The sequence below is a fragment of the Colossoma macropomum genome, unplaced genomic scaffold (genome assembly GCF_904425465.1).
Source record: "Colossoma macropomum unplaced genomic scaffold, Colossoma_macropomum, whole genome shotgun sequence".
Lineage (NCBI taxonomy): Eukaryota > Metazoa > Chordata > Actinopteri > Characiformes > Serrasalmidae > Colossoma > Colossoma macropomum.
The window spans coordinates 31,206,272-31,234,008 of NW_023494800.1; the positions used below are offsets into that span (position 1 = coordinate 31,206,272).

Consider the following 27,737-nt stretch of genomic DNA (forward strand, 5'->3'; position numbering starts at 1 on the left):
AGTAACACATAACGAGCACTTCATTAACAACATAATTAGAAAATTCTAATCAGCCAGTGGATAAACACAGCCCCATGCTGTCAGGCATGCAGGTGAACTAAACAGAATGCTTCATTAAACCAGCAACCATTCCCTAAAGCATTTCTAGCCTTTTCAAATCTCTTTTTTTTATACTCCAAATGTGGTTTGCGGTCTTTGAAATCAGTATGGCTTCTGGCCCAGCTTCTGAGACCAAAATCATTATGTTATTCGCAATTATAGCAAACGATACAAACCATATCGTAATGCTAGCAAGAGGATTAATTGCCCAAAAAAATGAAAGCCTCTTACAGAATATGATGCATGCTTCCTGTTAATGAATATTACCATTTATAATTTGTTTTGGTACGAGAGTTTTCTTTCACTTCTTACATTGATTAATTGCTGAAAAATCAATGCCACTGGACTCCAACAGCGCTCTGGCAGATTATCAGATATTTAGCAGCCGTCCAATTACGTTATTCTAAAATGCGTATTTCGGCAAATGCTTTTAGCAAAGCTGAATTTGTTGGATGCTGATTTGCTGTTTCACCTTGAGTTGTCCCTTTCATTAGAATCTCAAACAGCAAGGCATCTTTGGATTGTACATTTCACAAGGGAACATGGATGTCTGAATAACAACCTGACCTTGAAAAGGGACACAATCCAACAACTCTTGCCTCCTCACTTCATACTCATGGCCTACCAGTTGCAGTAATTTCTGAAAAGTCTAAATAGCAATGACTGCTTGAGTCAGTTTGATAAGAGCACTCTCAGAAAGTAAGCGACTCACGTTAATGTCTTCCAGGTCCAGAAAGTTGAGGACAATGCTGTTCCTTTTCCAGATGATTGGTGGCCTCAGTGTTCCCTGGATAGTGCAGGACAGCACTGTACTCAGGCCCACGGTCACAGTGGTAACGCTCACCCTCTCATCCTCTGGGAGACTAAGCTGAACAACCTCTGAAAAGAGATCAAAACAGAGATCACTGTTTACCAAACATAGCCGAAAGTCCATGACACATTGTAAATTACAGCAAAAGCATTTCAAATCATATGACCCAAATGTGATAGAAAATCTGCTGGGATATCACAAACCATCCCTTCATCTGTTAGGATTTCAGTGTTTTCCGCTTTCCCAAACAAGCTAAAATCATTCTCCTTTAGGGGACCCTTGACCCAACTGGTATAAATGGCTGGAAGGAGGATGCTATAAATACCGCATGTGTGGTTGACCCTGGGTCAGTAATGGTCTGGGTTGTTACAGTAGAAATACCTATGATGGCTTGATATATAATAATTCCCAAGATCTGACAGAGGTCTAACTGGGGCCACACAGGCATAAGTGCCAGAGCTAGTACTTCTCCCTTTACTGGAAATTAATGTTTTGAAGCTCTATTGATTCTACAATTTGCCATAAATTACTTAAATAGTATGATACACGTCCTTTAGCCCTGATCCTACTGCTAGTGGTACAAACTAATGGAAAAGAACAACAGCATGCTCATTTAATGTATATCGCATTTTCAAGAACTACACAGCAAAATCACAGCTAAGCTAACACCTACTGTGGTCGAGTGTATATTATAAAGGAAAGCGGGTTAAGAAGAGATGGGCAGTTTACTGTGTTTTATTAGTCTACTAAGGCATTATTTTTGTTCAAAGCTGATGGTAATGTATGCCTTAAAGTGTTGTGTCTCTTTGATAATCAAGACCAGATAAATTAGTTAAGTAGATGTGCAGTCTGGAAAAAAGGTATTTTGCACAACTTACCCCAGATGAGGTGTAAGTTGAGCCACTTCTATTAACATGACCTACTGGTTACAAATAAAAACGAATTCTCATTCTTTATGAGTCATTCAATTATATGTATCATGAGTCGCCAATTTTTAAAAACAAAAATACCAGCTACTGTCCATAAAAAGGTGTGCTTAATGAAAGCTGAGGCCCTTCTCAAGGATGATGCATGCAAAATGGTGGTGTCCCATTAAACAGATCTTTGGTTAAGGTGATAGTTATGTGAAATCAAATTTACACAATTTCCCCCTTAACCCAAACTGTAGTCAATCAATCATTTAATAAGATGCAAACTTGATGTTCCAATTCTGTTTATTTAGCTTTGAAATAGAGCAATGACATACAGTCATCAAAATTGGAATAGTTATCTTAAATTGGAATTGTTATGCCAAAGTGCAGACCAGGGGTGCTCAATCTTGGTCCTGGAGATCTACCACCATTCAGAGAATAGCTCCAACTCTAATCTAATAAACCTGATGAATGGCTTAAAGGGGCATCTCAACATTAGAGCTAGGTGTGCTGAATCTGAATTCAGCGAGTGGTAGATGGAGTCCTGAGTACTGTGTTTGAAAACACTGATTTAGGCGCGCAGTTTGCATAGTGCTAACTGGGTAACACCGTTGCCCTCCATGTGGCAGACTAGGATTCAATGCCTTTGCTGGGCAAAAAATACCATGTCAGTAAGAGTCCTTGGCCAAGACTTCTAACGCTATATATCTGATTACATGGTTAAACTGTTAGACTGTCTGCCAGATGACACATGAATGTAGTTGGTGTGGCCAGTGGCTCAACTTGCCCCACACTACCACCACCTTTCTGAAAAAAAAAGTGCTTTACAGAAGGTTTACTTCTATGCTTTTCTTCAGCTAGCATATCATAGCTTATGAGAACACCAAGTGCAGTATAATTTATCTGAATATTTTCCTGCTATTTTTATTTCTTGAAATCACACTAAGAGCGAAGCTCAAAGAAATTCACTTAGAAGATGAAAAATCACATTTTTGGACATCACTCACCATGTGCTCCTATCACCCATAGATTGTGCAGAACAATTGCCTTCACCTGAAAACACTGCAACATGGTTTATTTTGTTTCTGGGTGTTGAGATATTGGGCCTGACTCATTATCTAGCAGATGATCTTTCATAAGCCAAAAACTACAGATATCATTGTATGAGGTGAATATAGTTTTAAAGAAATGAAGTACAATACTTACAATAATTTATTGTGATGGTTGCTACTGGAGACTGGAATAAACCAACTGCTTTATATGAAAAGTCTGCATCCATAAGAAGTTAGAAATTTCACTTGGACACATTCAGTTTTACCTTTGATACTTTGCATTTTGAACCAGACAGTTCTGTGCATGCAGTTTGGCTATAAGTTCTTTATGTTCACTCAAACATTTTGGGATACTTAGGGAATACCATCTTTAGGAATCCATTTTAAGTTGCCTCTGGCATAACATTTTCATGCTTCTCTGTCTGAGAAGGAAGCAAGTGTAAGGCTATCTTTCATTTCTTTCTCCACAGAAGAACTATTATTTAACTTTACATGGCAACCTTATGTTGGCACTGTGTAGATCAGCTAATAGACCGACAGAACATTTTCAGTGTCTAGGGTAGTTAGGTGTAGTCAGTACACATCCTCAACAGAGAACATACTTTTGCACAATATGCTGCACAATTAATTTATTTGCTGAATTTAATCTATTTGGAATAAATGACATAAAATGTGGCCCATGCAAAAGAAACATTTCATATTTTTTTGCCCAATATATTAAATATATAAAAATATTGCAGTAAAAGATGCCATATTTAAGTTTGTTTTCTCTAGAAGATGTGTCAACTTATTTTGTTGATTTTCTAAATGACAATATGTAATTTAAACACTGGGGTTGTTCAAACTTTTGCATGTGACTGAGTAGGAAGTATATGAAGAATGCATTGGAAATGTATATGACTAAATAGTCTGTCTCACTGCTTGTTTGCTATTTGATATGACGCTGCATTTTTTAGTAGGCCTTTCTAGCTTATTGCGTCATCAATTATTGCAGATAAAATGTTCCTCAACTTGAAAAACAAATCTTCCTATTCAAATAGCAATTGTTTATTTGTCAGTTAACATTTAATTGGTTCAAAATTTACTGTGCTAATGTACTGATTCGCCTGATGAATGTTCAAAATTTATCCACCACTAAAATGTAAATGTGAGTGACATACAACTGAGATGCTCCACAGCTTGAACTTCTTTGCAGAGTAATACACAAATACAAAGAGTGCACAACATGAGCTCTTTTTATGTATGGGATCATGAAACATTAGGTCTATTTTTGGTGTAGTACAAAAACTTAAATGTTCCTTTCTGACAGTATGAAAACATTCTCCATAACGACCGCTGTCACATTTTTGACTCCCTGGAGCTAGCACTGATGTAATCCAACAAATGAGGCCGCTTGGTACTTCAGAACACATTGAGCCTTGTGGGCTGATTACCGCCATTCTGGGAGCGAATTAGGATGTGAGCCATGCCAAAAAAACCCTCTCCTCCGGTGAAAACAGCGCATGCACGCTGGCCTGCACCATTACGGTAGGCTGTCGGTTCCAGGTACATTTAATTCCTTCAAATAAAGAACTGTAATTGAGGTGACAGTCCGGGCCTCACGGAGCAGGCTAGTGCCCACCCGCGCGCATTGATTCGTCACGGCGAGAGGGAAAAACCACAGCACTACACCTGATCCCCCTGTCAAATTAGGGCCGCATTTGAGACTGCAGCGAGTGTACCATGGTGAGATTACTACTCATCTGTTGATGGTGTTGGCAGACTCAGAAACATTTCACCACAGTAGGAAGAGGTACACAGTTTCAGTAACTGGGAGGTGAACTTTGCATCCAAGTTTTTAAATCCTCCTCAGAGGGCTACAAGCACACGTTAGCTTAGCTAAGTTTACTCAATGGAGGCCCTTCGACATTTACACCATATTGATGTCAATCTTTCACAAGGTAAACACTTGGCAACCAAAGAAACAAAACGCAACTTTTATAAATCACTGGCTGTTTTACTGTCCCCAAAACACCACACACAGAGCCTCCAGCCATACAAAGCATCATGTTTCTCCATGCCACATTCACTTTGCCTAGCCGGTTGTTGAACATCTAACATGAAGAAGGGCCCATTTTTTAGATTGTTTACAATCTCAGCCCAAACGGACAAAGTCCTGCGCTGTGGAAGAGCAGACAAATTACCCATCGGGCCTGCTCGCTGGAGAAGTCTGAGACATTATCTCTATAATGACTCCTATGTTCTCTCTTCGTCCAAATATAGCCGTTCTGCAGAAGTAATTGACTTTCCCGGGATGTGCAAATTATTGATCCATCTGAGCTGAGCGGAGCAGGCCAAAGTGAAAGCACTTACGCATGACCTGAAAAAGTGAGTGAACAAATGCAAAGCAGCCTACGTCTACTTGCAGGGGAGAGCTGAAGTAGTAAGGCCTCAGTCATGTTTACCCTTATAAGAAAGAGCCAGAACATTACACATGCATTGAGTTGCCAGTTTTACCACACAGGGCTTGATTTGAAAGGAGATGCAATGCAATGCCATCCTTTTATTAAGAAAACATGATAAAAATGGTCCACCTTGTAAAACTGCCACCAACCCCTTCTCATCCTCTTTGAATTAATGTAATTATGTGATATCACCTAATATGTTTAGGGCAGGCTCAAATAGCATTTTACAGGCTTCAAATACTTGTTGGTGCTGGTAGTCACATTAGCCCTATGTTTACATTGCCCCAGTGTACACTCTCAGAAAACAGGTTACTAAACCGTCACTAGGGTGGTTCCCCTCTTGTCACTGGGATGGTACCCTTCAGGGTACGTCTTCAGTACCTTTAGTTAGGGAACATAATTGTGTCATTTTCCATTACAAGTTCATTTTTTAACTTGTATTGACTCCACACACCCCGTCTTGTCTCCCAGCTTTTTATTTGATTGTTCTGTTTTAAAACCTGTTATGAAAAGGTACAAATACCCTTTGCAAAAAACTTATTTAAGGTATACAATTGGACCTTAAAACCAATGTTGTACCTTTGAGAGTACATTTACTTTGTTTATATCTTGATAAACTTGTACCCTTCATTCTTCTGGTACCCATCTGCTTGTGGTTATTCACTCTAACACATCCCTTTTCCAAAGTGTTGTAATGTCATGTTAGATAAGGAGGCAGATGAGTCTGACTGGATTTTTGCTTACGGAGAGAGCAGTCATGATATGGAAGTAAGAGATGTAAATCTTTTAAAATCTTTCTATAGCAATGTATTTTCATAGTCAGTTTAGTATCACGACTGTGAGGTTGTTTGCGATAACACATGACCTTGAATGTTCTATTGCTTTTATACAACAGTGAAGCAAAAAAAGTAAGAAATAAATAAACTGGGCCGTGAACGCAGCATTTAATGTGTGTTAATGTTTGCAATTCCTTCCGCCAAATTATAATTCCTTAACAAGCAGTTTGTTGCTACGTCAGAGTAACGAGCTTCGCTCACTCGCTGCATAACCGGCAGTTCATTTTCAAGCTCCACAAAGACCAACCGACAGTTTGGGAATTTAGTGCAGTCTCATCTTCAGAGTCTGACCAAATCGGCTGTCGGTCAAATGTGATCTTAAAAGTATTCATTTTTTGTTTGCGGCAAAGTAAGAAGTAAAAACATTCAAATGGCTTGAGCGTCTCCTACAGCTGTCAAAGTTGTTGCTTAGCAACGGCGTCTCAGCAGACTGATACAGTGTTTGTGAAAAACCCGTGATGTAATGGCGAAATAACAGCACGGTTAGAATGCTTCTGAACCAATCAGCTTGCGTGGCCGGAACGAACTGTTGTATAATGAACGAATAGCCAAGTTCATATTCTGTTGCTGATATAGTTGTCCAAGTTCAATTCTCTGTGGGTAAATGAGTGACTGAGGATGTGATCAGCTTCTTCACCAGTCATTCAACACTCAAAGCCATAGCCAAATACAATATTTTTTTCTCTTTTTCTAAACGTTGCCATTTTAAGGTCTTTCACTAGTGTATCTGGCATGTCATTCGAAGAAATGAGGTGACTTCCAAAATCACAGGGGAAAGTGCGTCAGTGTTGAGTCTTTAGCTGAGATTACCTGGATATGACATGATTTTTTCTATAGACTAATACTGTGTACATTGTTAAGTGATTATCATTAAGTATTCAAGCATTCAAAAAGTATTCAAATTATTTGGACCATCCCTAAAGATGTCTGTTATACACATCTGAATTCTTTCCATATTTGAGATTTTGAGATTAGCTGGCTTAGATGTGGGGATTTTAAACGATCTGATCCCTGAGTATACCTACTATATTGGTACACCGTGTAGTTACTATCACTTATTATTGCCCACTTTTTGCTGTACAATTTATCAGTCATCCTCTACCCAATCCATCAATGGAATCAGACCACCATGGGACCACTGCTGACCAGATACAGGGTTCAACATTTCCTACTGCCCAGCAACCCTGGCCACAATATCTCGCATTTTGGCCACTTAAAATGCAGATTTTGTGGCCCAAGCGGCCACCTGCCTTGGAATTTTTTGGGGTGCACTTTTCGTCCCTTTTAATAAACAAGAAGACCAGCTGAAGCAGCAGACTACAAACTAACAACCTCTGTCAGTGGTAAGGAGAGGCTGTGATGGTCCCTTCCACCTGATGAATGGTGTAGACTGGGGCCAGTAAATTGTGCAGCAACAGATGGGCTACAGTCTATAATAGTAAACCTACAAAAGCTCACCTATATGATAGGTGTGCTACTGCTAACTGCTAACGAGTGCAGGTACAAGGTAGATGTAGCTCACAAAGAGGCAATGCAGCATATAGGCTAATTGTTTGAGTATACAAAAAGGGACAGAGAAGTACAAGGAGCTCTGAGATACACTGCTGTGGGAGAGTTGGCCTTAAAAATGTTCTTTAAAAAGCTCTGCCCCCAGCTTCATGCTAATGGTGAGGTGATAAAGACCTCAGCGACATGGTTCTGATGCAGTGACACTCTGCATTAAGACCAGCAGCTCAAACTCACTCAGCCTGGGACTGGAAGGAGGAGCATCTGACAAATATCTCTCACTTTCTCGCCCTCTCTTTCTCCGTCTTTCTTACACATTTTCCCTCTCTCAGTTAATCTCATATAAACCAAGATTAAAGGCAGCCAGTCTGAGACTTTGACTTCAGCAGTGTCAAGATCACAAGAGGTTCCTTCAAGAAAATTATACACTTAACCTCAGGCTTTGGGTGTGAGACTTGCGCAGCAGACTTGGTGGGTGCAAGCTGTTTTGACGGTTTCATCATTTATCAAGACTGTACAGCACCATCCTAAACACAATGTCTTTCCACACAGTCTGTCAGATTCACCGTGCTACTCTTATGAATAAAAGGATCTTTCTGCATAAATTGGCATGTGTACTTAGGTAATGCTGCACTAAAAATGCACACTGCAAAAATAGCAGTGAGGTGACAAAGAACTAGGTTAATGAAACGCTTGTTAACACTTATATGAGGCAAAACACCTGCTGGGTATCCAAATGTTGTAAGAACTGTGACACCAACAAGTTACTTCAGCTGTTGGACTTTACTTGCATTAGTGCATTGTTCAAAATAACTTCACCCTGCAGTCCTTTTTTCAAACATATCACATTCCTTCGCACGTCCTCACACTTTTTCCAAGGACAAAAAATACAACAAATTCTGCTCCAAATCTGCCTCACTAAACTCTTAACTCTCAAACTGTGGAATCCAGTACTCTACAACTGAGCAGAGGTTCAACCCGGAAGCTATAAGCAACCCTATGGAGCGAGAATTGGCACTTAGTGGCTGCTCAAATCCTGTGCGGAGAGGTAGCCGCTGAGACTTCTGTTTTCTCCTCTTTACAGTAACTGACACATTTGGGTGAGTTAGCATAGTTGCAGTATTAGCATGGGATTTGATACTTGCGTAATGCCACCGTTTGATCTAACATTCCTTGCTTATCATTCCTGCATTCAACCTCTGTAACTAAGAAAAATTAATATTAACATGCGTATCATGACACCCCAGCATGCTCCAATTACCACTGAACATTGTGATAAGATCAGTGATGTGGAAACTTGGCATTTACAGGTGACATTCAACAATAAGCCTGCCTAAGTTTATTCTTGTTGTTTATTATTGTTAGCATTTATTCTTATTGTTCTTACTATTTATTCTTATTCATATCGCTCTTGTTGTGTTATTGTTTTGCTATCTAGTATCAACCAGAGGAGGACTAGTTCCCCTTTGGAGTCTTGGTTTCTCTTAAGGTTTCTTCCTGTTGCTTTTAAGGAGTTTTCCTTGCCACTGTTTCCCTTATATGGCTCATGTGAGGCTTTGACCTGATTTTCTGTAGATCTGATTTGTGACAATGCCCACTGTAAATAGCGCTGAATAAAAAATCTTCAATTGAAAGAGTTGCAGAAAGAAGTGATTATGTGCATGCTAATCTATGTTAGTTTCTCTCTTGTGACTTAATCAGATCCAGAAATAGGCCAAAAACACATTCACAGTTTCATGCTAACTGATGCGCTATGCTGAATCTGCCCCGAGGCCTGAAATGGACGATACTGCCTTTTGAAGTAGGCCTTCACATTTCAGAGGCTGATACTGTGATTACATGTAACATATAATATACTTCAGTTTTTTGCATCCTAATCTTAATCTGCTGTTCAATCAGTGCCTGTTTATACCTTGCATTAACATTTAGTGTCCAGGTTGTATCTGGATAAACTTGTCCGGATTCCATTTACACTTTCCGCTAAAATGCCTGTAAGCAGATGAGACCTGACTGTACTTGTACTTTTGTTTACTCTTTTCCCCCTTACAAGTCGAAAAGCTCAGCTTGGACACTTTCATCGGTCTGGAGTGCATGAAGGCTTTTGGTAGGACTAACTTCAGCCTCAAGGATCTTTGATGGGATGAGATTCCTTTTTTGCTATTTTCCCTGGAACTTTTGGGCATGTCCCTCAGCTAAAAGAATAAGAAAGAATAAAATAAATACATAATACCCCGACTAGCCAGTTCAACATGTACACCTCCTTGCATCTACACTAACTGTCCATTTTATCAGCTCTACTTACCATTTAGGTGCAATTTGCAGTTCTAATATTACAGACTCTTGTCCCTCTTTTTCTCTGCATACTTTGCAAGCGCCTTTTTACCCTGTTCTTCAATGGTTAGGACCCCCACAGGACCACAACAAATTTCTATTGTAATGGTACTGTTTGTTGAATTATCCATAGACCACTCAGGAGGACTGTCCAGCTTTGTTGGCCGAAGGCGTCCTCTGGTGATAACGTTAAGGCCTCAGCATACTTCTTGCGAAACAAAATTCTCAAGGGTTGTGCGAAGCTGAAAGTGCCTTTGCGAGCTTACAAGCTCGCATACTTTCTGTGGGTTCATGTTGCCTGTCGTGGATGCTCCACATGACGCTATGACATTTTATGATAAGTTTCATGACTGCTGGAAAACGATTCTTTCACTGTTCTAACTGGTGTTCAGAATACTGACACCATTTAAGGTGGAGCGGGAAAATTCGAACGAGAAGCTGGTGAATAGAAAGCCAACTTCAGCCTCGTCCTCTTGTGAACCTAAATATAAGATAACCTGTATGTTTTGGTGCTTCGTACTAGTTAGTACTACCGAGTAGTAGACTTAATATCTTACATTTAGGAAGTATTCATTGTTTATTTAACAAATGCATGTTTCACAGTGAAATATTAGTGTGTTTGTCAAAGCCGAAGCCCCTCAAAGTTGTCCATCTTTGTTTCCTTTTTTTTTTTTACTGACCAATCACAGGCTTTGTCATGTAGCGTGTTCATCCGAGGAGTTCGTTTTCTCCATAATTACATTGTGTTGTTCACTGAAGCCAGGCAAATGTCACCTCTGCAAGAAGTATGCTGAGGCCTTTACTGATATTACTAGTATTTCAGCATCAGTGATGCTTGGCTTGTAAATGATACTTTAGACTCAATGTACTTGTGTGATAAACATATTCAACATGGCAGGAGCTTGAAATAAGAGAGCCATCAATGGAGCTCACTATTTAAAAGCTGTATTTGCAAGAGAGCATAGTAAAATAGTTGCTAAGCTTGCACACTGTTGGAATGTTACAGTTGGAACTACAAATGGTTTGAAGGGTAAATCTAGGAAAATACATTAACTGCATTAAAAAAAATGTGAAGTTAATAATTTATTTCTGTTAGGTGTTATTGATACCTTAGCCTTGGCACCACTAATACATACATATACATATCTAAACATACTAAGGACATAAGACATTTTACAGTTGCCACTCTTTCCTGTGCTTGAGAGCGTGTAAAAATTTATGTTGTATCCTATTATATTTTGGACATATTATATTTTGTAACATTAGGTTAAAAAATGTACCTTTCGCATGGAAGAAACTTACTTAAGGTACACGGTTGGACCTTTAGACTAAATGTACCTGTGAAGGTACATTTAAATTGTTTGCACCTTGATGAACAAAAATGTACCAGTATTGTACCTTTTTTCAGTACGGTGCACAATAACACCTCCAAAACTGTACAAATATATTTTGGTAGTGACCGTTTCAGTAGTGACAATTTTAGCTAATTTTGAGCATAACTCAAAAATGCTAGCTAGCACACAACTAGACAAAATTGTACCCACATAAAATCATAAATTTTTTCATTAAATTACAAAAAACTTCATTTAATTGAAGAAAAATTAATTGCAAAAAAAAAAGTTGCGGCAGTGACTGTTATACACAGATTTTCACACTTTGGAATACATTTACTTGGGATCCAACTACTCACCATGTGGCCCATAAGGGACACTGTAAGAGTAGAGACGGAAGGATCAGCTGGATATGTATTGGCATCTGCCGATTTTCAGCCAAAACAGCCTAAAAAACTAAAACATGCCATTTGCCTTGGCAATGCACGTCCAAGAATTTGGGGAGCAGAAGCACTGAAGGAAGGGGTGTATTTGTTTTGCTGCTGAGTTCAGACATGAACAACCGTTCTCCAGAATTGCTTACTACATCCAGCCCCACCCTCAATCGGTTTCGTCTATCAGCGTATCATGCTGAAAGGCGATCAGGATCAGCCCCAAAAACACTAATCTGTCCATCTCTATGTAACACAATCCTATTAAATATCTAAGGAAGAAAACTTCATAGTTTTTAGTGTTAGATAAGAGGGAGTCAATGTATGTGTTAAAGTAGGTAGTTGCTTAAGAATCTGTTATCTCTGTCTGTGTGCCCATTGCCACCAGTCTTACTGCAGTGAAAGAAAATCTGTTAATCTGCAGTGAAGTGGGTTTAGAGTAGTGAGACTTTCAAGTCGATGATTCCTGAGGCATTATTTTGTTTTTTTTTTCCATGACAATCAACCATACAGTACAGCAGATACAACAGACAGAGATAGTCCTTTAATGACATTGTGAAGTGATAGAGAATCTCACCAAAACACTGGGAACTAGTAGAGGAGTGCATATACTTAGTACTTACTAGAGCAAATTCATAAATATTGTATTTAAATAGCTTTAAAGGATCTCTCCTTTATTTTTGGTTTTTGCACCCTAATACACTTAAAAAGAAAAATATTCACTTTCTCTCTCACTCAAATTCAATTCAGCTTCATTTCCATGGTGATTTTCTTACAGTAGATATTGTCACAAACCAGCTTCACAGAAACCTGGACGCAGACCCCTAATGAGCGAGCCGAGCGTGACAGCAGCAGCAAAGAGAAACATCCGCAGAAGGGTCTCTCATGCACACAAGCACATTTTGAAAAGTAATATATTGAGTGCAAATGACTACTCATGCTTCAGCTGTCAGTGCTTGTAATGGTATGTGGCATTTGATTCTAGATAATAATGGCGAAAATATAAGGAAAAAAATACTGATGCCAAGTAGTTCCCCTTGAAATGAAATACAGTCTTTTGGCTTGTCTGAACCAATTATGGACAGTTATGAATCAAAAACTACGCTCTGAAATTTTAAGCCATTGCATAGTCTGCTTTAACTTTCAGCAGAGTGGCCTCCAGAAGGACTCATGTCATTAAAATGAACAAAAATACTTCATAAAATGTATTTTATTGTTAATCAACTGCTTTCTAAGCTCAGCACTATTCAGCAAGGGATCTGAGATCGTATTTCAGCAGAGAAAATCCATGGACGGCTCAGAATGCTTGGTCCTCACTAGCACACAGTCCTTCTTAAATATAATAGGTATAGTTTAAGTGATTGACAGGTATACACTATAGAAATGTACAATATTTGGTCATTAATGTTACTGTTTTTGAAATTTTAACAAAAAAAAAACTCTGAATTACAGCAAAAATATTTCTGCTGCTAAAGTGGCTTTTTAATGCACAATTGCTGCTTATTTGCTGAAATTAACATGAAAATAAATCACAAAATGTGGCATTTGTAAAGGTACATAAATAGAAACTGTGTACTAAAATTTGAATATTATTGGGGGCGTTCAAAGTTTGGCATACGACTGTAGCTGGCTAAGTGTTTTAACTACGTTGCTGTGTGCTAGCTAGGTTAGTCTTGCTAACAGCTAGTCAAAGTACACCGCTTCACACTAAACTACACTGCTGCCAGAGAGGCTTTAGGTGAGGGAGCCGAGATGACCATTGCAGAAGCTTTGCCTCCTGATAGCTTTAACTTAATGCTCACTTTGGCTTGGTTTTTACAGGCTGGCTTGGTTCGTAGGCAGTGAGTCATTCAGACAGATTTTAATCACTATGCTTCTGGAAAATCCAGTGACAACCCAATTTTAGCTTCCAAGCAGATTTTGCCCCAAAAACCTCTGGATCCTCACATAACGTCATGTACAGTAAGGTTCTGTGGCTTTTCCCTTGTTGTTGGACGGATAAGGGAATTTGGCATGTATGTCAGCTTTTATACATACAGTGGCTCCAGATAGTTAAAAATGTATGGTTTACTGAAGGGCAGCAGTCGAACGGCTACATGTAACCTATGTAAATATTTAATGACAACTGACAAAGGCTGATAAAGGCTGCTTTTGACTGTTTTGATGTCACCTCAGAAACTGCTATGACAACTGACACTTGTTGCAATATACCTCTGTAAGTATATATACAGGTTGTCATGAAAGGCTTATGTAGGTTTCGTGCAGTCTTATGAAAGCTGCCCTTGCTACCCAAGTCTTGCCAAATGTATTTCTTTTAAAAAGAGCGTTGGCTGGTATGTTACAGACGGTCATCGTTTGAACAGTTTCTTTGCAGACTTCTGCAGGTTTGCTTCCAAAATGCCTTTATACACCTCTGAGTTCATGATCCCATCAATGAACACAATCTCACTGACACAACTGTAAGAAAAACAGCCCCAGACTTTGACGTGTCCACCTCTGTGCTTTACAGTATACTTAGTGCAGTCCGGTTGAAATCCTTCTCCAGGCTTTCTCCACACATAGAGTCTATAATTAGTTTGGTATTGTGCTAAAACTGTTTTTCTATGAACCAAATTCTATTTTCTTAAACATTTTGTGAAGTAACCTAAATAACTTCATTAAAGTTTACCAATGGTTAAAATACTTTTTAAATTTTTTTTAAAACAAATGAGGCAGATTTTCTCCCATATTCTGAGCAAGAGATTCAGCTGATAAACAGTGATTTTTCATGGCCTTTTTTATTCATCCTACGAGAGTGTCAACAATTCTGGAAGGCACTACAATTTCATACTTTCATTCAAGCAGAAACCTGAAAGGTCACTTTCGCTTTTATTTGTGTAGCTCTCCACTGGGTGTCTATACTTTAACTCAAAGATTTTTAGGACAATTTCTTTCTTCACCACTGTTGGAAACTCTTAATGTCTTTTCTCTGAAGTGTGTCGTTGCAGAACTTGCCCAAATGGTGAGTTCTGAGTTCTATATGCCTGGGACACAAGAGAAAGTGTTATGTAAAAGTTTACTGAAAGGCAATCAATTAGAGTGAAATGGAAAAAAAAGTCCTGGCCTGCACTACTGAGGTGTAATTGTAATTGGATACATTTTTTGGCTGGGCTATAGCAGCAAGCTGAAGGATGGTGGTAATCCAGAAAACCGGACGGTAGATGAGCAATCAGCGGCCCTCTCATTAATCATGTTGCATTCTGCCTCCTAATCTTCTCCACAGGTATGGGCTGAAGCGCATACTCCCTCAAGCATTGAGCTGGTCTTGCCTCTACTCTGACAGAAACCACGGCTGATATACTTCCTCAGGAGGACCCAAAGAATAGATGTGGGAATAATTATTATCATTTTTTCCTCTAAGAATGAAGAGGAGGAAATCACATTTGTCGCTGTGGTGCTACAGCTGGGGAATGTGAAAGTTTTCTAACCTTTCTAGTAAAAATTGTGTCAGTAAGAGAGAGTGGAAAACAAGCCAACACAGGGTAAAGTATAACACAAATATTTCATGTAATAAAACAGGTTCAAGTAGAACATTCAACAGTGACGTTTCCATATCCCCATAGCAATGTAATCAGTAAATTTTGACAGCAATCAGAAGATGACTAAATGAGATTCACCTGGAAGACAATTGTTGTACCATAAAAGTAACTCTTCCAAGAGGAAACCAAGACAGCACAAGTGGCATCGCTCGCTCTGGGTAGGTAGGATGCCCTCCCATCTCCCCGATCACTCAGCACGATGCTAGCCAGCATAGGCGTCTGTTAGCTGACGTAACAGAACTGGCGGTTGGCTCTTTCATCAGAGCGCATTCAGCTGTCTTGTGACGTTGCGTGAGCAGCAGTTCAAAAACATGCGGTGGCTCGCTTCACAGGTCTCAGAGGAAGCCTGTGCTAGCTTTTGCCCTCCTAGGGCTGGTGGTATCATGTGATTGGGGGAGCCCTAATTAGTGGGTGGAATTGGCTAGAACCAAATTGATGAGAAAACTGGGAAAAATTCAACAAAACTTTTTCATCATAAATGTTTTTTCGATTACTGAGTATATAGGTCAGAGAATTCACATCTACACTACTTTACTGACCTTCTTGGTGGCTGTAATGTAGCATTGGTCCAAATGTCTCCCATATAAATTCAAAATAGTCAATTTCTAAATAACTTTTTTCTTTTGTGGTAAAAAATATATTTGCCATTTTTGATCCATTTTATGGATTTTATATATATTTAAGTTAGAAAGCTCATCTGGTTCAAACAACACTGAGAAGTATTTAATTTAATGTGTTTTCGCTGCTGTACCAGACTTACCTGAGATGCAATTTCCAGTCATTATACAAGTGCTCCTGACAAAAAAATAGATGTTCTCTGCAAAATGATGCAGGCTGACCTTATGGGTCACCAAATAGCCTACTGCGCCATATACCGGTACTTGAGTTGTTGTGTGTAATGACAGTGCAAGGTTCATGTCAGAAGCAATTGCCCTTTAAAATACATACACACATTCAAACATCCATATACTGCTGATTTAAGTGTATTACAATGCCTTGCCATGTCACATTAAAGTACCTTCTAAACATTTCTAGAGCCATCAACAAAATATGTCGCCAATATATCCAAAAGCCAGAGGCTAAACGCTCAAAGTAGACCAATAACGATGTCAGCCTCACTTTGTAATGAGAGAACAGTGCTTAGCATCACTTGCCACAGTGCTCCCAATGGACCACATTAACCAGCGGGGAGATGAAGGGCAAATTACTTGATTAATTGCCTGCCTGAGGGTTAAAGAAATGTTTACTGAAACAAGAGAAGTTTGGAGCACGCCCTGGGTTTAACCTGTAAATGATTATTATGTGACATAAATGTCAGCAAATTTGCAGACGCGCTCCTTGTTTGCGATAGAATACAACACAAAAGGTCAGTAAATTTAGCAGAAGTACTGTAGACTTTACAGAGGATGCAGTTTTACCCCTTTACCCCTTCAACAGCATTCATATTCAGGCAAGGCTTGATTTTTTTTTTTTCCAACCCTTTTTCCACCTTCTTACGTTTGAGCCCTATTTGGAAATTTCAAATAGGCAACAGATCGTTATAATATACATAAAAAGAAAGCAATGGAGTGTGAACGTATTGACTTTTAGCTGAATACAGCAATAGCTGCTGTGAATAACAATCTCCACTGCACTAAAACGCTGTGTGGCTCTGCAGGGCATGGAGTTAGCACTGCTTTGGAGTTATTAATGCATTAATGTTCGCTAATAGTGAGGGCATTGTTCACTGTCTTGTATTTCTGTCTTAAATGATAGATTTACAAGAGTTTGTTAAAATATGTACATGTTCTAATGACCTATGTGATGTAATATTACCCAACTTGTCACAAATACAATAGCCTACAGGAGTCTCATTAAGTGTTTCTATGATGTACTTCAATTTAATTACGTAAAATAACTTGTCAGAAATATAGATACAGGAAGTGCACCCTCAAGGGCTCAATATCATCCGAACCTAAGGTACAAATGTATGCCTGTATACATTTGTAAATGTAAAACAGCACCTGTATTTGGAGAAACAATAGTTGTTGCAGCTAAGGACTGCTCTACTATCAAACTGGGTAACGATACAAATCCTAGCATTCTTTTGCTTTTGTGGTTTTATGTAATTTTGCCACACTTAATGGTTAGATATCTCTCATGTTTAACTGTAAGATCAAACTAAGATGATGTTTTCCTCATTTTTTAACAAGGATGCCAATCATTCTGGAGGACAATATATCCTGGAGTGGAACTAGTTTGGTGGCAATATTTTAAAGGAATAGCTCAAACATGCTAATGTGACTTGTAATGAATGGAAGCCAGAGGCCACCAATGAATATTTACTTTCCTTTGTTTTCTAAGTAAAAATAAGGTAAAACTAGATAAATATGGCACTTTTCTGCAAAGTTTAGTGCACAATTTGTGTTTATTTGCTGAGTTTAACATATTGAGAAAAGGGAAACAAAATGTAAAATAGACATAACTATTGAACAGGCCACATTTTATGGTTTATTTTTTTACCCAATATGTTAAATTCAGCAAATAAGCAGTACCTGTGCATTAAAATGTGCAAAATTGTGTTCTCTGCACAGGATTTGTCTTTATTTTCACTTCAAATCAACAAAACATGTAATCTGACATTTGCATATGACCGTATATATTTAATATTAGATGCTATTAAATTACATGGCAATTATGTAATATACTGTATTTATTCAGAATTATTTTTGCCAAAGTTTTTTTGAAGAACCATTTTTGAGTGAGGCATTCTGGCCATTATTTTTATTATAACTATAACCTTTTTTCAGCTTTATTTCAGTTACTTCAGAATTATCTACAGTTTTGTTTATCATTCTGCACAAATTTGTTCTGTGTTTTTTATTTTTTGAACACAAGCTATAGCTATAGCTTTCTACTAATTACTTGAAGCCTATGAAGAGGGACAGGACTTTTTCATTAAAACTGGTTTTAAATGTTCTAAATAAACAGTCCAAAACCTTTTAAAAAGCGGTTCCAATTTTTGAATGGTAGTGAATTTGGCTGGAAAAATAACAGGTAAATACTGGAATGTACTAAGCAAACCACTCTGCTCTATATATCCCTTCCTGTTGGTCTTATATGAATGCACATCTACAACAGGCCATGTTTTTTTCCTTTGGGCACAGGAGACTGACTGACTGCAAGAATGGTAAAATGTTTTAACCTCTTTATTGCAGAGACTACATTACTTCCCTAAAAGCACCAATAAAGAACCAGGCTGTTATTATCGATTATTTCCTCACACATGGCCCTGGCTTGTTCCTAAGCTAAAAGGAATATAAGTACAAGCTGCAAAAAAGAAGAGTTAAGGGGCCATTAGAACATTTCTGGAGGTTATACTGCCTATAATAGAGTCGGTAAAGCTGGAATCAATGCATTATTTTTTTCCTTTTCTTTTTTCCTTTCTCTACAATGACATCTAATGGATTTGTGCAAAGCTTGAGTACAAAAACTAAGCAAACATGTTCTTCCTCTGAAAGCAAAGAAATATTTATGACCTGGCTTGCTGAATTATTACCTTTCTTTTAAAATGTGTGCTCATTCTCCATGTTTTATTCCCATCGGAACAACTGCATATTTGGGAAAAACGACTTCACACTTTAATAAGTGCAGCAGTGTGGACAAATAAGCTTGTATAAACTGTGTGCACAGAAAATACTGGCTGTTTTGTTTGAGACAGAAGAATTCCAGTTCTGGGTCCTCAATAAAAAGCCTGTTTATAGGAATACTCCAGCATTTTTCTACCTACTCTCTATCTGCCACATCTGTTTCAAACAGTTCATTTGTACGGACAATAATTTTTACATGTTTCTCTCACACTAGCCATACCCGGCTGAACCAGCTGACCTATGCATTTTTTCTGCTAACAGATTGATGGAATATATTTTAATAAAAACTGGATTTGTGTGTTTGTAGATGAACAGCCAATTTAACATTCCTAAGTGTTTTATTGTGTTTAAAAGCTATTTTTATTGTATGCATTGTACATGATTGTTTGATATGAAAAAACCTGCAGTTGTGCAGTACGTTTTATCTTGCTGTGGTTATCTTTGTTTCGGAGGTGTGAATTGATCTCTTTTACAGTTGCAGGTTCTCATCACCTCACCTTTAACTCCTCATTGCTCGTTAGCAGCTTAACACAACTTAACATTTCAAACACAGAGAGCCAACAATGTCCCAGTTCCTTTTTCCTTTTTCAAGGAAATAATTTCCTTTTTCAACTGTCAAAAAAAAAAACAAAATAAAAAAACAAACAAAAAAAAAAAACAGTACATTTGTTTCACTACACACTTGTCTAACATTTGCCTAAAGGGATTTTATGCAGCTCATTTAAGGTAAAATGATCCACACACTTAAAAAAATTATACTAAGAATTGTTAGTTTCAATCATTTGTTACTAGCAGAGTTAAGTATTCTAATGCTCTTTTTAATGGTCTTCCAAGAAAATAATACAGCTTCTACAATTTGTACAAAATGTAGCAGCAGCATGGATTCTTAACCTCTTATTCTCCAGGGTATATTTTGGTTTGTCCATCGGAATTTACATGACCAAATCGTAAGGCAAATTATTCAGTCACTGCATAAAATAAAAGTAAATTTTTATTTTTATTTATTTATTTTTTGTAAATACTCCCCTCAAATTAACAGAACATGTGTTTTATGATCATACACATATTGCTATATGCTTACACTTTACTGCTGAAAGCCAAAATCTTAGATGCTCTTTGTATTATTTTATAAAAATGATTTGTACAGAGCAGATCACTGAAGAGACGCCATCTGTTCATAGTTTATAGCCCAGATTTGTGGGAAAATGGGTCGACTTTCAGTAGACAAAAAAATTTTGAGTTCAGCTTCTCTTATTATAAGGGTTTAAAATTACATCACCCATCTATTTGACTGGAAAGAAGACAGCTACAGCTCTCACATGACACCCACCTTTTGAATGTAGCTTATGAAATATGAAAGTAAAGAAGAATATGACGAAGTGCGTTTTGGAACCACCGGTGGTCTCAAGGTGTTGAAGAGGTTAAAAACAACGAGAGCAAACATCACCTTTATTTCGAAAAGAACTGCACTGGTTATCTACATCTTTTACATAGATTTTTAATTAAGCTTTTACATAAAAATATAATCCACATCAATTAAACCTCTTGCAAACATTTTTTTCTAAAAATCATATAAGCTTGATATGGCACTGCTTGATGACAAAGAAGGGGTCACTTACACATAATGCAAAAGGCTGTACAAAATAAAATAGAAAACAAAATAACTGACAATCAAAAAAAGAATGTAGTGGTTTATATACAGTTTTCGGTTGGAGGGGCTCAATTTTATTTGTCTTTGACTTTACATTCTAGTTTTTTTTTACTTTATTACTATTTTTCTGCATTTTTGTTTTCAATTTTGAAACTCACTATTTCACTGTAAAGCACTGATACATAAGTGTCCTACACTTAAGTGTATTCAAATACCTACAAGCATTGGAGACTCTTACGTAGCTGAAATCAGACCGTCCACCACCATTCTAGAGTCACTCACTCTTCAGATTGTTCAATTCAACCCAAGTCCCATTGTTGATCCACTCAAAATGATTTCCATACAACCTCTTTATGGTTTAGGGAGCTGTTTAGACTGCGTTCAAACTATTAAGTGCTGCTTTTTTGTAGCCCTGCAAGGATCAATTTTCAGCATGCCCTAATCCTGCAGATGACAGGCCAAAAACTGACATGCTCATTTCACCTTGCACTGTGAGAAAAAAGATCATTGGCTCATAGTGACAGAAAAACTAGTTTGTCCTTACTTAACCTTTCTGTCACTGAACAACAAACACATTCCTGCCAGGGCCAGCCCCAAGTGTAAGACGGTAGCTTAGAGAGGTGTTTGGGCTGTGAGTTTTGTGTCATGTTGCTAGCTGTCTGACAGCATGAGGACTGGAGGGGGAACAGGAGTACTGCAGGTCAGGTGTCACTGCTCACGGCAACCATACAACACTCAGATTTTACAGGTACAAATAAAAGAGGCTAGATTTACACGCGGAGGACACTGGACGCACCAAAGCATAGCGCTGGCAAGCTCTGTAACATCACCTACAGCTGGTGCTAGTCAGGTTTTAGGTTTAATAAATGACAAATTAAAAGAAAATAATTAAAGAACACATTAGCTGTTTAGCTTATATAGTAAAATAGTGAAAGGACACAGTAGCTATTTAACTAGGATAAGATTAGTTAAAATCTGTAAAGTTGAGACAGTAAAACAGTAAAAGAACACCACAGCTATTTAACTAGGATGGGACACCATGTGTTTGGCTGAGATAGTAAAATAGTAAAATAACACAGTAGCTATTAATAAGATTAGTTTGAAACCGTTTAGCTAAGGTTACTTAGAATTTGCAACCAAATTGGTTTCATATTACTGAATGAGCTCAGCAGCTTTTAGCTAAGATTAGTTAGAATCTTTTTGGCTAAGACTACATGTAATCAAATTCATTTTACAGGGTTGAAATGAATGATAATAATTTAAAATGGTGATTCTAACTAATTGCTAATTGCCTTTTGTTTTTTTTTGTACTTTTGTAACAGTTATTAAAAATTAAAATGGGCAAGCTGAATATGTGAAAGATAAACTAAACATTTTATAGTATAATTTTTACCATATTCATATACTGTAATAAGATTAGTTGCAATTTTACACCCCTGGTTCTAATAGAGCACTTTTATCATTACACACTGAAATTAGGAAGAGAGTTTCTTTGGAAGAATAATGAAAGCCATGTTCAAGTGAATTTGAACAGTCAGCACTGAGATATCACACACATGGAGAGGCTCAAAGTGCCCACTACAACCCACGCTGCACTACTGGCTTAAAGATGGTGGGGAAAAAAAGCAGCAACACAGTATGTTTTCGAGCACTTTTTGGAACTGGCAATAACAAGAGAAATGTCCTATCTAACCTCGCTTCAGGAGTTACTTTCCTTCCATCAAAAAGGGCCTGCAAACCATCAACAGTTCAATAAACCGAAAAACAGCAGAAATCCTTTCCCTCCCCTCAGCGTAGCTCCGATCTCAAACTTTATAACAGAGATATAAGCTCTGATATCAAACAGATTGCTTTTTTCTCAACTGTAAATACTTGCAATACTGTAGTATATTTAGAAAAAATCTTTCATGATTTTGATGTTTAAATTGCTATGATAAAGGCAGATAGATCACTGACCATCAGTCTAGTGAGCTGTTTCACAGTAACAGTATTGGCGTGTATTGTGTTATATTATACTTAGCTAGTAGGAAATATTAGTGCCTTAATATGAGTATACTGTCAAGGACAAGCTGTTAAGGAAGTGACAGCTTCTGTTTCGTGGCTAGCTCTGGCAAGGATTTTTTGCTAACTAGGCTAAATACTTCAGCTGATGTTTCAGAAACAATGCAAAGATCTTTCTTCGACACACTACCATGTTGACACATTGTTTACTGAGGGCAAAAAAAACCTTGTGTAGACCTTGTGGTTAGCTCTGCTAGGCTAGCTTTACACAGTAAAACTTGCATGCAACTTTAGTTTGAAACTTACATGAGACAAAATTTCACTTAAGTTGCATAATGTGAGATGTCATACAACTCCATTGTGCAATAGTTTCAAGCATCTAAATTTTGAGAAACAAGTGTCATTAAACTACCAATAAAAACACTGATAACATATCATGTGATCATGTCGAACAACAAAATAACAGAAGATGGAGATTTTTTTGACATAAGGTAGGTAGTTTTTCGTCTTTGTTAGTTACCCTAGTCATGGCCACAGACAAACGAAGGTAGCTTAAACAGCTTCTTGTGCTAGCGTGTATACTTCTTTGTTAGTTTGCTGCTATCGTGATCCATTTAGACAGATTATTTATCCTCTTCTTACATGTGTTAAGTGAAACTTTGTCTTTAAATTGCTTTGTGTAACTGTCCAGTTGCATGAAAATTAAGTTGCATGCAACTAGCTGCATAAAACTGCCACAATGTCAAGCCAGACTTTATTTATTTATTTATTTTATTGTTTATTAGCTCGTTTGAAGGGGCAGCCTTAATTACTCATTCAACGTGGAAATCTACTGATTTCTTTAGGCTGCTGTTAAAAGTAAAACATGTTTTCAAATGTATTCCTCTGCATATAATTAAGCCTATTAAGCATTGATTTCACCCTGTTTTTTTCTTTGCTGTGGTTAATCAAATATCTGTTTGTTAACTATGATGATGGGATAAAATAATCATAGGACTAAACGTGATGATTTGGAACAGCAACAAACTGTTTTTAAATCCTTTCCAAAATATTTGGCAGTTCTTCTTTGAGAAAAAATGCATCTTCTGTCAACATACTATTTAAATAATAATAGCTTGACGTGAAGACTCACAGCTAAATAATAACGTTTGCTGTCACTGTGTCACAACTCAACATACACTATATTGCCAAAAGTATTCACTCACCCATCCAAATCATTGAATTCAGGTGTTCCAATCACTTCCATGCCGCAGGTGTATAAAACCGAGCACCTAGGCCTGCAGACTGCTTCTACAAACATCTGTGAAAGAGTGGGTCGCTCTCAGGAGCTCAGTGAATTCCAGCGTGGTACCGTGATAGGATGCCACCTGTGCAACAAGTCCAGTCGTGAAATTTCCTCACTACTAAATATTCCACAGTCAACTGTCAGTGGTATTATAACAAAGTGGAAGCGACTGGGAACGACAGCAACTCAGTCACAAAGTGGTCAGCCATGTAAAATGACAGAGTGGGGTCAGTGGATGCTGAGGCGCATAGTGCGCAGAGGTCGCCAACTTTCTGCAGAGTCAATCGCTACAGACCTCCAAACTCATGTGGCCTTCAGATTAGCTCAAGAACAGCGTAGAGAGCTTCATGGAATGGGTTTCCATGGCTGAGCAGCTGCATTCAAGCCTTACATCACCAAGCGCAATGCAAAGCGTCGAATGCTGTGGTATAAAGCGCCGCCACTGGACTCTAGAGCAGTGGAGACGTGCTCTCTGGAGTGACCAATCACGCTTCTCCGTCTAGCAATCCGATGGACGAGTCTGGGTTTGGCAGTTGCCAGGAGAACGGTACTTGTCTGACTGCATTGTGCCAAGTGTAAAGTTTGGTGGAGGGGGGATTATGGTGTGGGGTTGTTTTTCAGGAGTTGGGCTCGGCCCCTTAGTTCCAGTGAAAGGAACTCTTAATGCTGCAGCAGACCAAGAGGTTTTGGACAATTTCATGCTCCCAACTTTGTGGGAACAGTTTGGGGACGGCCCCTTCCTGTTCCAACATGACTGCACACCAGTGCTCAAAGCAAGGTCCATAAAAACATGGATGAGTGAGTTTGGTGTGGAAGAACTTGACTGGCCTGCACAGAGTCCTGACCTCAACCCGATAGAACACCTCTGGGATGAATTAGAGCGGAGACTGTGCACCAGGCCTTCTCGGCCAACATCAGTGTCTGACCTCACAAATGCGCTTCTGGAAGAATGGTCAAAAATTCCCATAAACACACTCCTAAACCTTGTGGAAAGCCTTCCCAGAAGAGTTGAAGCTGTTACAGCTGCAAAGGGTGGGCCGACATCATATTAAACCTATAGATTAAGAATGGGATGTCACTCAAGTTCATATGCGTGTGAAGGCAGACGAGCGAATACTTTTGGCAATATAGTGTAGTTACGTCAACAAAAGGTGACAGGCAAAATGTCAGTGTGAGCATAATGTCAGTGCTGTTGACATGCACAACTGGTTGTGTCAAGAACAATTAGTGGAGTCTTATGGACTAAACAACAACAACAACAATAATAATCATAGCAACAATAATAAGAATTTCAAATGTTGTGAATATTGCATATACTATTACAAAACTTAGCGGTGGAAAATGTTCCATTACAGGTGACTAAGAGGTTCTTGTGGTGACTAATTCACAACTGATTCATGGTACCAAAGAAAAATCCTTGCTACACAGCATTTAGTACTATCGACAAAACACACAGTTTTCATTTACGAGGGGGTTTCCTGCGTGGAACCAGAGGAAGGGTTTGACAAGGTCTTTAACCCAACAAGTGCTTCAGGGCACTTCACTGTTGTTGACTCTGTGATTGGCTTTTGAGCTTAATGTGCCAGCAGAAGGTATGTGTAACATGGCACGTGTGACTGGGTGCAAAGCATCTAGGCTGTAATAAGACATTTTTGATGGACAATGTAGATTTACAAGGTCTTAGTTTTATCTCCACAATTGTCATGGCTGTCAATACAGCATAAGAGCAATGAGCCTTGGTATTACGACTATTATTATTTTTGTGCTTCAACAGATACTTTTCATTGTTTAAGGCAACAAATTTTCACCAATGCCTTGTGACAATAAGTCATCTTCTCAGCCAAGTATTCATGTTCCTAATAGAATGCAATCACAGTCATCATTTTGGTCTGGCTTTGTCGTATTCAGCGTGAGCACACAAGTCATCTTAGTGTCACTCTGTTGCCATAGTAACAAGTTGGAACGTCTGTATGAGATGACATTATGTTTTTTTCTTCCTTTTTGTGGAGAGATATGATGAGATGGACAGACAAGATGATGTGTCCATGTGAGCCGTCTATTATACACTAAAATTTTTAGGCACTGATTGCTCAGAAATCAGCTTGCAAAAATCTTGAATACCAGTGTACAAAAAGGTACACTAAATTACTGAAAATCATTCCAAACATACTACTTTTTATACAGTACTACGCAAAAATCAGAGACCACCCTTTCATTTGTGTTATTTCCAGACAAAACAGTCTTTAAGTACAAATTATCCATATTTAACAAATATTTATCTTTTACCGCAGCTTCCATTCTTTTCGGGAGACTTGCTTTCTGTTTTGCTAAAGAAATCTGCAGGAATATTTTTCCACACCTCCAAAGTTTGGTCTTTAGAAGTTCGTTGTTTTCTGCTTCTCACATTCCAAGTAATCCCAAACACATTCAGCGATGTTAGAATCTGGACTCTGGGGTGGCCAGTCCAGTTCTGAGAACACTAACAGCTTCTGTTTTTTCCTATTTCGTTTTCTCAGTAACAGCTTCATGACAGCTACACATCTCTTCAGACTGCCTTCTCACAGTGCAAGGATGGTCGGAAACACCTGTGGTTTTTCAGATCTGAAGGAATAGTGGAGCTTGATCTTCTCCATTTTTCTCTCAAGGACAAAAGCTTTAAGTACTTTAAGTAGCTTCAAGTTATGTTGAACTCTAGTTTCTTTTCACTTTTTTTCCTGTGAGTTTCTCTTTATTTAGGTGGAACTTCATCTTATGTCCTTTTGCTAAGCAGGATTTTGGTAGTTGCTTTTGTGGATGTTAGTGCCTCTTTAAAGGGGGACAAAATGTCAGTGACACATTTGGGAACAGCTTCTGTTGGAAGGACACAGCTGTAGCTCATTGATTATAAGACTAGAAGGATCGAAGAGTTATAGTGGCAGCAAAGTGAACAAAAGAATGAACCAATTACTGACAGGTTTGATATTATACTTAGTGTTTTCTGTTCCTGCTTTTGTCTTACACTGAAAAATGACTTAAGTTTTACTTAATAGCTGTTTTGAGGATGGTCTCTGACTTTTGCACAGTAATGTACATCTATAACAACATTAAATATGCCATGTGAACACAATACATGATTGTTTGATTCAATTTCCCTTTAGATCAAACTGATTTCGTACAGCTGAAACCATAACTGCTTTTTCAGCACAATCAGATGCATTATACTTTTGTCAGTGAACCATTGCCTTGGCCCAAAAGCTTGATATTTAAGCGAGGACTCTCAATGAACACTGCAGTGCAGACATGTTTGGCGTGCAGCATCAGCGAATTCGAGTGTTTTCTCGCTTAAGCACATGGAATTGCTGTGCGAACATAATGAATAAGAAAAAGGCTCTTACTGTGCAGGAAAGACACTGACAGTGCACCTCGCTTTGATGCAGAGAGGAGATACCACCACTACACAGAGAGATATTACTGAAGCACCTTGTTTCACTACTGTATCAGGCTGTGTTGGTCCTTCCGTTGTGGAAATGGAACTACACCTGTGGACAAGAGTGGGCTTTTTGTCCTCAAAATTGTCAGACCACAATTGATTGCCATTGTTGTTATTTTGTTACAACAGATTAGCAAGGTTGGAGACAGTGTAAACTAATCAATATACTGTTAAAAGAGTCATCTGGAGGTCTCTCTTTTTTGGAACAGCAATAACAATGGCTCCAGGCTTGGAATGGAAAAAAAGTGGTTTACACAGCCTTTGTCTGTTAACGTTAGCAGCTTTTTATACTTGGACACAATATCAGTTAATGGAGTTGTAGTAATCCAAGGAATAGTACTCCTATTTGTAGCCACATGAGCAAGGACATGG

At 38.3% G+C, this 27,737-nt stretch overlaps 1 protein-coding gene across 1 annotated transcript in view; it reads right to left on the reverse strand.

The window, feature by feature from the left end:
• Positions 1–27,737, reverse strand: part of fstl4 (follistatin-like 4) — a 224,068-nt gene that overhangs the window by 36,746 nt on the left and 159,585 nt on the right. The window contains exon 6 of the mRNA XM_036589017.1: positions 812–978. Coding sequence (XP_036444910.1) covers positions 812–978 — 167 coding nt within the window. The remainder of the gene's footprint in view (positions 1–811; positions 979–27,737) is intronic.